The 14859-nt window shown below is 27.4% G+C and overlaps 1 protein-coding gene across 1 annotated transcript; it reads right to left on the bottom strand.

The window, feature by feature from the left end:
* Positions 1–2378: 2378 nt before the first annotated feature.
* Positions 2379–3251, bottom strand: LOC141909161 (uncharacterized). Its single transcript, XM_074799547.1, has one exon. It carries the CDS (start codon positions 3249–3251, stop codon positions 2379–2381), a length of 873 nt encoding a protein of 290 aa, XP_074655648.1.
* Positions 3252–14859: the final 11608 nt, after the last annotated feature.

The raw sequence follows: 14859 nt of genomic DNA, 5'->3' as shown, positions 1-14859 counted from the left end.
TGTTAAATCTGGTTGATTTTTGTTCCAACTACCAATAACTAGAATTCAACTAGAATGTAACTAAAAATATACTAGATTAACAAGCTAGTTAAAATATTGTTGAATTTTATTTGATTTTTGTTTCAAATACCAATAACTAGAATTCAACTAGAATGTAACTAAATATGTAATAGATTAACAAACCTGTTGAATTTAAATAAATTCATATTTAAATGGGTGTTGTAATCTAAATAGTAATTTTGATCTTTTAATATTTTTCAATTTATCCATATATTCATTATGTAAATCATGTGGAATAATATCATTTTCCTCAAGTGCATTTTTCATCGATTTTCTGTCTTTATTGTAGAATAAAACTAGAAATCTAATGTTTCTCTAAAGTCTTTAACAATTGAATTATATTTTTGATTTAAAACCCATGTTGTTATCACGAAATGTCTCCCAGAGAAAGCCAGATAACATAACTCACTTTCTCTCACTTTTGAATCATGTAAATTTGCGCAATCATCTATAATGAATAATGTATTTGATCCTTTATAAATATCTATTGCTATTTTAATACAATTATCTAAATTTTCTTTTACTGTTTTAGGATCTAATATAATAAATTTATTATTTCTAGTAATATTTCTATCATAAGGTTGATTAAATTCATATGTTGGACAAAATAATACTATATTATCAAAATAGTTTTTATAAACAGTTTCTAATAAATTTAATATAAAATAAGTTTTTCCACAATTTGTTACGCCAGAAATTAACATATTATGAGGCTCAAATATAAATAATTCCTTATTCATTTATATATTTTTAATTTTACTTGATAATATCCATTCATTGAATTTATCTGGCCATCCAACCCATTTTACTAAAGAATATTTTTTTCTTTTAATAGTTTTTGTTTTTAATACTTTTTCAATTTTATATTCTTGTTCTAGATTTTCAGTAGTTAAACTCAATTCTTCTTCGTAAAAGTAGCTATCAACTTCTTCACCATCTAAATCTTCTAATTTATAGACATATGGTTTTGTTGTTATAACCTTTTTTATTTTATATATTTCTCTAGTAAAATTTCGATCGTATCCTTTATCAAATATCTTTTTATACTTAGAAATTCTAACATTTTGACCAACTTTAAATTTAGGTTCGCCAAAATCATCTACAAGAAATGCTCCATATAAATTATTCCAAACAATTTCAGAATTTTCAGGTTTTCTAGCATCAATAGGTTTCATTCCAATAGAAGAATGATAAGAATTATTATATCCTTCTATCAATTTTGGCAAAACATCAATCCATTTAAAAGTATTATTTGCTGTAAAATATTTCCACATTCTTGTTCTTAATGTTCTATTAAATCGTTCAACAACTGCCGCTTGTTTATCCGATTTTGTTGAAAAATATTTAATATTATGATTGTCTAAGAGTTCATGAACAAGTGAATTATCAAACTCTTTTCCATCATCAAATTGTATTTTTTCTGGTTTTAGTTTATCACCCGAAAGAAATTTTCTTAAAACATTTGATGTTTGTACAGCATCTTTTCTATAAAGTGGGAAACTCCATACATAACGACTAAAAATATCAATTATACTCAATATCCATCAATAATCATCATTATCTTTCTTAACATTTTTCATATCAATTAAATCTCCTTGCCACTGTTGATCTACATAACTTACCATAGTTTTACGAGTTTTATATTTTCTAACAATTTTTTTATGTGTTGTATATGTTGGTTGTTCTAACATGAATTCATTTATATCTTTATATTTAACTAAATTTTGTGGGATTATCTTATCTAATTTATCTTGTTTTACTTGACGCCATATATTTTTGGTAGAAGAATAAGCAACCGAACTCTCAGGGTTGTAATATAAATTTCTTAAATATTGTTCTTTAGTATTAGGAGTTTTTTTACCACCCATTTATATATCCTTAATTTTAACTTAATATTTCTAATATTGAATACTATCTAATTGTGAATTTACAATATTTAATTGTGCGTCAGATATAATATAAATGTGCATTTTAAAATTTAAGCTTCCTTTTTTCTTTTTCATGAATAATTGTATTCCATCTTTAGTGTTCTGTAGTTATTTTCCAGAACCATGTAATGAATTATCCTCTGTTGTTCTAAAATCTAACCATAATGCATATTTATTGCCGGTATAATAATCAATTTGATTAATATTCAATTAAATATTCATTACAATTAATCATTTACAGATTAAAAATCCGACACTTGTCCTATGGTACATTTATCCGGTTTGATTTGTAAATTTTAGAAACGTCCTCCAAAAAACGACAAAACGGATCATCATCCCCAACACGACAACGCCATAAATAATGTCCAAGATACGAATCAAAATGACCTTTCACTGTGCCGTACTTCGGGAAATTCTTTTTAGCATGTAGCCACTGATCTCTATGAGATTCGTGCACGCGTTTGTATCCGGATCAACAAATGTCACACTATGATTTACGGTCAAATGCTCGAAACCGCGTTGGTTTAGGCAGGAATACGCTTCCCAGCAGTCGCTCATGATTGTTGTTCCCGGCAGTATCCACTTTTCGATAATCGGTATCAGGGTATCGCTATCACGTTTATCGACACTGACCATAAACACATTCTTATTATTCCCTCTCTCAATGCCCCCGAAAACCCATTGCCCATCGACGCATCGTCCTCGGTTGAATTTCCGTTTTCCGAACTTGCTTTCATCGATTACCACTACTTTGCCTGGTCCGCCTATGGCTTTACAATTGTAAAAAACAACCAGTTCGCAAACTTCACGGAAAAAACTAGCCCAGTCGACAATTGTTTTGCTGGATAAGCCCATTTCAGTCTGTATAACGGTCTGCTGTACTCCGCGCGATAACCAATACGTTATTTCTAATATCTCTGCGATCGTTAAGTTAGATTTAGAAAACCAACTGTCGGCTCGAACCGACTTAAACCGTTGGTGCAACACACTATCAACACGTTTTCGGCAACTCCACCGCCATCCTTCACTCGCAGATTTGTTGCTGATGTCCAATGACAATTTCATTTCATCATTACAAACCGGACACTGACGTGAAGCTGCAATCAGATTACGATCCATAAACCAGTCAATAGTTCCACGTCTTGTATTCATGATTGTTCCAATTAATTCTTTATAGGTGATGACTTTTTTCTTATCGTCTCTCTCATAACTACAAGTCCAACTATCATCATTTTTCAATTTTTTACTTTCTGGCGAAATCATGTTTATAGTTCCAAAAATGAGCCTAGAGCCAAACTCCATATTAGCCAATTTTTAATTCGACCGTTCATAACCTTTCATTTCGGCTCATTTCTATTGGCCAAACTTTGATAACAAAGTGTTATGGAACAATGAACGGTAAACAGGTTAACCGCAAACAAATGTGGAAATATGATTACCACTAGTACTTGTTCAGCTTCGTTGAACGATGCATTGATTTAGATTTCTTTATTGCTTGTATTCAATATACCACGCATTAGTAATAGGGGTAATGGGCTTTCATACCAAAGGTCGAACGGTCGAGCTCATTAAAAACCAAAACATTAAAAGCAATTAAAACTATAATACATTTTCATAACCGCGTGCATTTTATATTAAAACTAAATATTTATTCTAAGATATCAATAATTTAAAAAGCATATTGTAAATAAATCAATTGGTCGCTCCACTTCGCTACCGCTCCGCTCCGCGACCAATTGATTTATTTACAATACACAAATTCATATAGTCAAATATATTCAAATAATAATAATTATTCTATTATTCAACTGAAATGCACGCGGTTATGAAAATATATTATAGTTTTTAATTACTTTTAATATTTGTTTTTAATGAACTCGACCATTCAACCTTTAACCTGAAAGCCCATTACCCCTATTACTCTTAAAATATTCATATAAATAAATAACATTTAAATCATTGAACTTCTAAAATCAATTTTAATAAAACATTTAGTATTAAAATGGAAGCAAATAAGTACTACTGTCCAACATGTAATATCAATGTAGATAAATCCCAAAAAGCAAGACACAATAAAACTAAAACACATTTAGAGAATAAATTGAAACTAGAATATTTACAGTTATATTCAGAACAGTTAACAAAGGCAAAGAAATTTATTGAATTATGGAATCATGATCCAAATAATGAACAATACGTTGAGGAATTTGATATCAAGGATCTGATGTTTATACTAGAACATGATTCTATTTGAGCCTATATACATTCAATGTACAGAGCTATGGAATAAATCTATAAATTCACAGCTGTTACTATGACGCCGAGACATTATGACACATAATGTTACAAACGTGTAGAGAAAATTCTAGAACGGTGTGCTGGAACTCTGAATAGAGATGACACATCATAATCAGAAACGTGTAGAATATTCTAGAAAGGCGCGCCGGAACCAAATGACGTGGCATAATCAACGACGTGTCATTCTAGAAATCGCCCCGGAAATGAACATACGCTCTAATATTGTGCTCAGGATATTCTATCTCTCGAAACGAAATTAGGAGTTTATAGTTTACAATTATAAATCTAAATGTAAGTACTGTTTGTTGTAGTTATTAAGGCTATTAAATATGAAACCTTTAGATATATTTAAGTGTATTTAGTATATCTTTTAGATGGTTAGAGTTACCGCTAATATCTTTTAGATTAATAAAACGCCATACGCATCAAGAAGTGATAGAGAAACTCAAGATACTCTTTCTGACTGAGGAATCAACAGCAATGGATATCGAACCAATAGAATCACCAAAAGATCGACGAATAAACTATATAAGAATTTCAAAAACATTAAGACTCCAATGATTAAGTTTAACATTTGTTGATGTAGTTCAATATTTACCAGCAATTGAAAAAATGCTTGTAATTATAAATTGTATTTATAGAAATCAAATGATGTATTGGAAGAAACGACTGAACAACTTGTATAATGTATTGTGTAAATCTGTTTGGTGAATTTTTATGTTCAGTCGTTTCTATTATGATTAGCGCATGCGCATTGATCCAAACCGGGCTTGAATGCCCGGTCTTGCCTAGTGCACATTGTTTTGATATTTCATATCGGTTGTTTCTATTTACATAATGAATATATAATTATGATTAGCGCATGCGCATTGAACCAAACCGGGCCTGAATGCCCGGTCTTGCCTAATGCGAACACGTTTTGATATCTTATGTGTTCAGTTGTTTCTATTATGATTAACACATGTGCATTAAGCAAAACCGGACATCAATGGCCGCATGTGACGCATGTAACGCATGTGTTGTTTCTATTTTAAATAATTTATAGAATGAATATATAATTATGATTAACGCATGCGCATTAAGCAAAAACGCTCCTGTATGTCCGCATGTGACGCGGGTATTGTAACTGGTATTATTTAGATATCAAGGAATCGAAACTGACTTATCAAAAGCAGCGAGGAATGAAAAAGGATGACGTTGGTTGAAGAAATGGAAGAGGATTCTAAAATATTAACCAATTTAGTAAAAAATATGTATAATAAATGGAACTAGAACAACCACAAACTATCAATATTACAAATAACACTGGTGTTATAAACATATACTACAAGAAGTGTTCTAAATGTGAATTAGATAAATCATTAACAGAATTTAGTAAGCGTAAGATTAGCAAAGATGGTTTTCAATATTGTTGTAAAACTTGTTTTAAACTATACACCAAACAGTACCGAGAAGATAATAGAGAATCTTATAATGATTATATGGCAGAATATATGAGAGAAAGATATCAAACAGATCTTAATTTTAGATTGAAACAATGCTTACGGTCTAGATTAACACAATTATTCAACAAAGAAACACATTCAGAAACACTATCTAATTTATTGGGTTGTTCAGATGAATTTCATGGATTATATATCAATTCGATGATAAAATGAATATAGATAATTATGGGGATTATTACCATATTGATCACGTGTTACCAATATCTAAATTTAACATGAATGATGAATACAATAAAAAACTTATTTGGGGTTGGAAAAATTTAAGGCCTTTAGAAAAGAAAGAAAATCAAACCAAATCTAATAAACTAGATTTACAGTTATATTCAGAACAGTTAACAAAGGCAAAGAAATTTATTGATCAATGGAACAATAATCCAAATAATGAACAATACGTTGAGGAATTTGATATCAAGGATCCGAAATGACTTATCTGGACAGTTATAACTACTGCTCCTAATAGATAAACAAAAGTAGTGAGATATCAAATAGAATTCAAATAAAATATATTAAAAAAAACAATATCTTCAACTAGCTAGTATTAGTTATTGTTTTTTTAATACTTTCTTTTCAAAAAGAATACTTTATATCACAAATAAAAAATACTAAAAAAACAATAACTAATACTAAAATTCTTTACCTTTAACTAAACTAGTATTAATCTAAAGAGATACAGGTATCATTTGAAGAATACTTATATTTTTTTTTGCTTTTTTCCTGTAATATAAATGTCAAAGAAATCTAATAAGAATAGTATTGATATTGAAAAGACATTAGATGATTTAGGTATAAGTGATAATAAAGATACAGTTGTTTCTAATTGTGCTCAAGTTAATTGTAATATAGATTATGAATACTATTTATATTGTAAGCATCATCTTGAATTATTAATTGCTGGCGGGAAATCTAAGGAGTTTTTAAATAGAATCATTACTTTTCAAGAACTAGACTCTATGAAACCAGATAAAGTAATAAAATATTTTAAGATTTATGAAGAAGCTAGATTAGCTAAAATAAGTGATTCTATTTCGAATGGTATTGTCAAATGTTATTCTCAGTTATGTAACCAGTTAATACCAATTGATGATGAAAATAAATTATATAGTGATTTGAAAAATGACTACTTAGTTATGACTGAATTACAAAAATGGGTCGGATATGCTTCATTTCAATTGGGATCGGTTATGACATTAATTTCTACTGGTGTCATAACATTTTCGAACATCAAACCTATGGAATATAAATCAGGTAAGAACGAAACAGATGTACTACAACCAAACGTCGAAACAGAAAATGAATCAGAACAAAAATTAAGTAAAATAAATGAGTGATGGAGTTAAGAAAAAGGCTAGATCCGAGAAACAAATTAAATGGGCAAGAGAATTAGGTAAAAGATCTTCTGAATTAAAAAAAGCTAAGAAAAAGAAATTAACTGATATTAATGAATTATCTGATATTGATTCAAATAATAATCCATCTGATTCTTCTAATGCTGGAAGTAATTATAAATTATATATTACAATTGGATTAGTAACAGTTATTATATTATCTGGTGTAATATATAGATATAAGTATAAATCTGATTATAACAATAATGATTCCAATGATAATAAACCTATCATACCAGAAAATAAATCAAATGATAAAGTCATTGAAACTAAATCTAAATTATTATTAATGGATTAAAAGAAGATGAAAAAAGAACAATATCTTAGAGATTTATATTATAACCCAGAAAGTGAAGTATCATATTCTAACGTTTCAGAATTATGGAATAAAATTAAATCTGATAATAGCAATATAAAATATAGTGAATTGAAATCATGGTTACAAAATCAACCAACATATCAAATCCACAAGAAAATGAATAAAACTTATTTAACAAGGAAAGTTATGGTTTCATATATCGATCAACAATGGCAAGCAGATTTAATTGACATGAAGAACTTAGAGGAATACAACAAAGGATATTTCTGGATACTGAATGTTATAGATATATTCAGTAGATACGCATGGTCAATTCCAATCAAAAATAAAACTGGAATAGAAGTTACAAATGCTTTTAAATCTATATTTAAAGAAGCTAATCCAGATAAGATACAATTTGATGAAGGTAAGGAATTTTATAACAAACATTTTAAAAAACTATTATCTGATAACGATGTAAAATATTTTTCAACACATTCAGATAAAAAAGCATCTATTATAGAAACATTTAATAAAACATTGAAAACTAGAATGTGGAAATATTTAACTGCTAATGAAACATACAAATATATCGATGTGTTAGATGATTTAGTGAAAGGTTATAATAATTCTAAACATAGTTCTATAAATATGAAACCTATACAAGCTAGAAAAGAAGATAATTCGGAAATAGTTTGGAATAATTTATATGGAGCGTTTGTTACACATGATTTCGGTGAACCTAGATTCAAAATTGGACAACACGTAAGAATATCTAAATATAGAAAAACATTTTATAAAGGTTATACCCCTAATTTTACAGAAGAAATATTCAAGATTAAAAAGATGATATTAACTAAACCTTTTGTTTATAAATTAGAAGATCTAAAAGATGAAGAAATATTAGGTTATTTCTATGAACAAGAATTATCACTTGTACCAAATCCAGATGAAATAGAATACAAAATAGAAAAAGTATTGAAAACAAAAACTCTAAAAGGAAAAAAGTATTCTTTGGTTATAAAGGATACGATGATAAATTTAATGAATGGATTTTATCTAGTAAAATTTAAAAAAAAATGAATAAAGATTTATTTATATTCGAACCGCATAATATGTTAGTTACTGGAGTAACCAATTGTGGTAAAACACATTTCATATTAAACTTGTTAGAAACTATTTATAAGAATCATTTTGATAATATAATATTATTCTGTCCTACTTATGAAATGAATAAAACATATAATAGAGATATAGTTAAGATGAAAAAGTTTATTATATTAATCCTAAAAAAGTAAAAGAAAATTTAGATAATTGTATTAAAATAGCAATTGATACTTATAAAGGATCAAATACATTATTCATTATAGATGATTGCGCAAATTTACATGATTCAAAAGTTAGAGAAAGTGAGTTATGTTATCTAGCTTTCTCCGGGAGACATTTTGGGATAACAACTTGGGTTTTAAATCAAAAATATAATTCAATTGTTAAAGACTTTAGAGAAAACATTAGATTTCTAGTTTTATTTTATAACAAAGATAAAAAATCTATGCAACAATCATTGGAAGAAAATCAAATTATACCTACTGAATTACATGATGAATATATGAATAAATTAAAGAATAATAAAGGTTCAAAATTATTACTGAGACTACAATTTCCCTATGAATATATATTTATAAAATAACTATTTATATGACTATGTATTAGATACCCTAATATCTGATACCCCATTAGATACCCTAATACCTGATACCCTAATACCTGATACCCTATTAGATACCTTAAATACTTAAAACCCCCTTTTTTATTTACTATTATTTTATACAATTTTCAACCTTTAATACTTTTTGAGTGTTAGAAAATTACTTTCTGAATCACTTTCATCATCACTCTCCAATTCACTATCATACCCCATCAATTTTTTGACGCCTTATAAAACGTTACCATTATGAAACCTAAACAATGTTAACCATTCAGCGTCATTTTACAAACGACAGCCGTAAATCGATGTGCAAAACGTCACAGGTCTATGTGTACACAAACAAGCTATCTGGCAAAATATTATTGACATAGATGTAGAATGGCTTCCTGTGATTATATAATGACCTATATTTGAACGTCGAAATGTTATATTGCATTGAATATCATTAGAAGACGTATTGTAATAGTAAAGGATGTATGATTATATCAGAAGGGGCAGGCATAAATAGAAATGATAAGTAAATCGGATTATTCGGTTAAATGGCGGATGTATACACGATTTGGAAGTCTGATATAAAAGTCAGACCCTGACGTTGGCATGCCGGTGGAATGACGAAGCTATCTACGATGTGTGTAGGGCCGGCGTGAATTTCATCAGCGGCTAAAAGCGGTCAATATGAAAATGTGTAAACATATAATTTCAATATTCAAACGTTTTAGAAAATATGTTTGATATTAGGAGTATGCAGGTTTCGTGAGATTAGCAATTTATAAAAGCATAGCTATCATATACGGCTCCGCGTCCTCTGATGGCATGTGTATTAGGTGACAATTCAATTCAATTCTTTATTGATCCTTATTACATTGAAATTTCGGGATAAAATTCCCAAATCCAATAAATACAAATTTTAAAATAAATTAATACAACATACATGACACACGGGTAATTCATACAGAACAACATAAGCATGTTATTTTAAATGACAATGTCTACTTCAACCCAACCAGACTCAAGACTCTAGGATATCGAGTGACAGCCAAACCCGTGGCCCGGGCCGGCTGGCTAGGCCACACGATATGCTCGAAGTCATGATGAAGCAGACATCAGAAGAGCTCGTTCTTCAACCATGGAGGCAATGAAGTTGCAGACCAGCTTAGAGGCATAAGTAAATGAAGTCGGTCGCAAGTTCGCGATCAATTATTGAGAATTTTCAATAAAAAAATTTAAACCACTACTAGAGTCGAAGACCCGCTGTATCATCTACCCAATCGCCAAATCTCATCATTCCACAAATTTCTTAAAACTTCGATTTCAAATTTGCAATTCCACATTAGCTTAGCCCAGAAATTATACATTTTTTTCGCAGGCGTCAAATAATTTTCTAAAATTAATTTTCTTGTTTCAAATTCTCTACCGAATTTTCTCCTTCAAATTCTTTATTATTTTTATACTTATTTTTCACCTTTTTTACCGAATCATCAATAGTTGTTTCATTGTTATGCTTATTCATCCAATCAAAGTTATCATTATTTTCTACTTTATGTTTCATAGAATCTTTATTAGTGTTTGCTCCTAATATTTCACTTACAGTGTTTGATCCTAATATTTCATTAGCATCAGTTAAATCTAATTCATCTTTATTAGGTGTTGCTAATAAAAAATCTTCATATAATTCTTTACCATTTACTTTTTTATTTGTAACATATCTAAATGGGTGTTCTATAAATTCTCTTAAACCAACACGTTCTATTACATTAGTAATATGTGAATTTGTATTCATATGTTTATTCCAATTTGATGGAGCGTTTGAAAATTCACCTTTACAATAATCACAATCATTTCTATTTTTACTAACATTTAATATTATTAAATTATTATATGTAGAAGGTATTACATTATTAGATGTAGTAGGTATTACATTATTAGATGTAGTAGGTATTACATTATTAGATGTAGTAGGTATTACATTATTAGATGTAGTAGGTATTACATTATTAGATGTAGAAGGTATTACATTATTATCAATTACATTACTTAAATTATCAACAACTTCACTTTTATTATTATCGATTTCTATTAGTTTAGTTTTATAAATTTTGAAAATAGGATCAAATATCAAAGCTATATTACAAGGTATTACATAATATAAACCATCATTATTTTCATGTGTATCGATGTATGGAATATGTTTATATACTTTACCTCCTTCCATTTATATAATAAATTTTTATTAAAGTTAAAATTTTAATACATAACACTATCTAATTGTGAATTTACAATATTTAATTGCGCGTCAGATATAATATAAATGTGCATTTTAAAATTTTTGATTCCTTTATTCTTTGTCATGAATAATTGTATTCCATCTTTAGTGTTTTCTAGTTTTTTTCCAGAACCATGTAATGAATTATTTATCCTCTGTTGTTCTAAAATCTAACCATAATGCATATTTATTACCGGTATAATAATCAATTTGATTAATGTTACAATTTTCAGATGATTTTACTTTTTCATTCATAAAATGTTTTCTAATTTCTGGCCATTGATCAATCATTCTCATTCCTTGACAAAATATTTTATTTGCTATTCCCTCGATAGTTATTTCTACTTTTGTTATTTCAGGATTATAATAATTATCAACATTTATTGCGCCATTAGTATATGTTGCAATGGTAAAAAATATTAATATACCTTTAATAGATCTTCTTGGGAAGTTAATATTCTCATTAATTATTTCATCATTTGCATTAATAGTTACAGTTTTAAATTTATCAATATAATCATATAATAATGAAAATCCTTGATTGTATTTAGTTTGAATTATACTTGAAATATTTTCATCAGTTACTGTATCATATTCTAAACATATATTCGATAATTTATAACTCATATCTTTATTAACGCTAGATATTACAATTTCATTAAAAGGAGTAAATGTTATCTCAAATATAACGTCTTCTTGAATTGCGTATTTATATAAAGGCGCATTGTTATTTATCAATTCAAAGTCTAATGGAATTTTATATTTGCTTCCATATATACTTTTTATCAATTTATCTATAGCATTAGTTAATATTGCATTATGTGATTCTGATCTTAATTTATTTTGGTTTTCTGATTGGATTCCTTGAAATATCATATTATTTCTATTTTCTTTAGTTAACCATAAGTCTTTATAATGCATAAATAAATTATAATCATCTAATGAGAAAACTGTTTCTGGACCAATCTTTATTGTTAATTTTTTAATCAAATATCTTCCAACATTATCAACAACATAATTATTATTATTACCGATTACTTTTATATCGGCTGATAAATAAATACTATTTGGAACATAAAAAGTATTTTGTGTTAATCGAGGAATTCTAACATATAAAGTTTCATCGGGATTAATATTAGAAGGGTTATGAGTAATTATATGATGTGATCTTTCTGCTTTAATAGCATTAGATATTCTATGATTCTTAGAAGGATTGATATAACTCCCACTCATTTATTTAACAAAAAAATTAATTATTTATTTTTGATCATGTTTATTTTTTATCATGTTTACTAGCCCAAAAATAATTGCACTTACAACTGTAATTAAAAATAAAATAATATGTTCCGCAGCAAAGTTAATAATGTTTCCTGCAGATTTCAATATAATACTTTATCTTGTATAGAATTATTATCATTCGGGGGTTTATCTGGTTTATTGGGAGTAGGAGTAGATTTCAAAGCATTTGATATTGCTAAACCAATTGTTGTAAATAACATAGTTACAGCTGTTAGAATTGACAGAATTGTTATTCCTTCTAATTTAAATAATAACTTTATCTATCTTTCAATGATATTTCAGAATTTGGTTTAATCAACAAATCTTTAAAAAATAACTTTTAATCTATTAATATTATAATCATATGATTTTAATAATAATTTAATTTCTTGTTTTTGTAATTCTATGTTATATTATCAATCATCTTTTCTTTTTCTAAATATGCATTTCTTTTTTTAAATTCGATTTCTTCAATAACTTTATTATCTCTATCTAATTTTAGTTGTTCTATTTCTTTATTTTTATCAGTTAATTCTTTTTCTAAAGTTCTAATTTTAATATCTCTTTTACTTTTTTCATGCGCAATTTTATCAGCTGATTCTTGCATACCTTTAATTTCTCTACGTGTTTGTTCAGGAAATGCTTCTAATTCATCATCAGTTAAATCAAATAATCCTATTTCTAGTAAAGATTGTATTCGATTTATTCCAGTTTCAGCACCGGGCGTATCTAAAACACTATTCATCTCTTCTTCAAATGAATGAACTGTATCTAACATGTTATCAAAATGTTTTACTAATTGTAATTGACTTGAATCATTATCAATTTGTTGGATATCTCTTCTCGATGTTTCAGGCGTTGAAGATCTTAATTTATCTAATCGATCTCTATACTCTTCAATTTCTGTTTCTGAATTTTTATTGATTATTTTTAATAAGTCATCAATTCTTTCACTAAATTCTGTTATATTATCATCTCTTTCTTCTTGTGTAACATCAGTTATTTCATTATTAATACTTATTATTTTAATTCTATCTGGTTCTAATTATCTCAAAGTTGATTCCGCTAATATTTTATTTAGTCTTGTCTTTTGATTAGTGATATCAATATAATAATCACCATCCAAATGATAATAATATTTACCTTTAAAAACTTTTAAATTTTCTACTAAAAGTTCAGCATCTCTATCACTTATATTATACCCAGATCTTTCAAATACAGGTTTGAATCTATAAATAATTTTATTATATTCTAAATCTTGTCTTGATAAACCTTGATTTAAATTTTCAGGAGGTATTCTCGATTTAGTTCTTCTATCAAATTCATCTGTTGATGTGGCTTTAGAACCACTATCTGCTAAATTAGAATTATATGCTGATTCATCATCATTGTCAATATTAGTTTCTGCATCATTATAATCATCATCAATATATCCTTCATTATTATTTCCCATTTCTCCCATTTCATAATCTTCTCCACCTTCTACATCCATTTACATAATAAAAAAAATTAAAATTTAAAATATAATATTCCTCCGATTACAATTCCTATACAAGTTATAGCTAATTTAGTATTTTCATGGGATTTATTATCATCATTTAGTTTAATTATATCATATTGAATATCATCAGTTCTAATATTTTCTGATGTATTGTAATCTTTTATTTTGGAATCATTATCCAATTTAATATTCTTAGTTTTAGTTTCTGTTGATTGAATGTTTTTTATTTTTTTCACCTTCCATTAATTTTGGAGCAGTAATTATCTTTTTATTTATATCATTTAATCCAAATGAATTATTTATTGTTGCAGTTTTAGTTAGATTATTATAACCAATTATATTTCCCATCTTTAATACTAAATCATTAGAAATAATAAATAGATTAGGGCCTATACAATTATTTAATCTAATATGTGATTTATCTAAATAATTTTGATATCTTACAATGTTTTCTGGAATAGATCTATTTTTATCATTATGAATTGAATCTTCAAATAATACTTTGAATTGTTTCTGTGTATCAAATGATGTATTTAAATTTCCAATTATTGGGGATCTTGTTTCAACTTGCGCACCTAAAATACATATCAAATAAGTTCTAATAGATTGATTTATTCTTTCTATACCTGATTTAG

Source organism: Tubulanus polymorphus, chromosome 7 (genome assembly GCF_964204645.1).
Source record: "Tubulanus polymorphus chromosome 7, tnTubPoly1.2, whole genome shotgun sequence".
NCBI lineage: Eukaryota > Metazoa > Nemertea > Palaeonemertea > Tubulaniformes > Tubulanidae > Tubulanus > Tubulanus polymorphus.
This window is presented reverse-complemented; position numbering and strand designations above follow the sequence as displayed.

Coding starts and splice junctions, on each gene's coding strand:
- LOC141909161 (XM_074799547.1), bottom strand. CDS start 3,251: ATGATTTCGCCAGAAAGTAAAAAATTGAAAAATGATGATAGTTGGACT.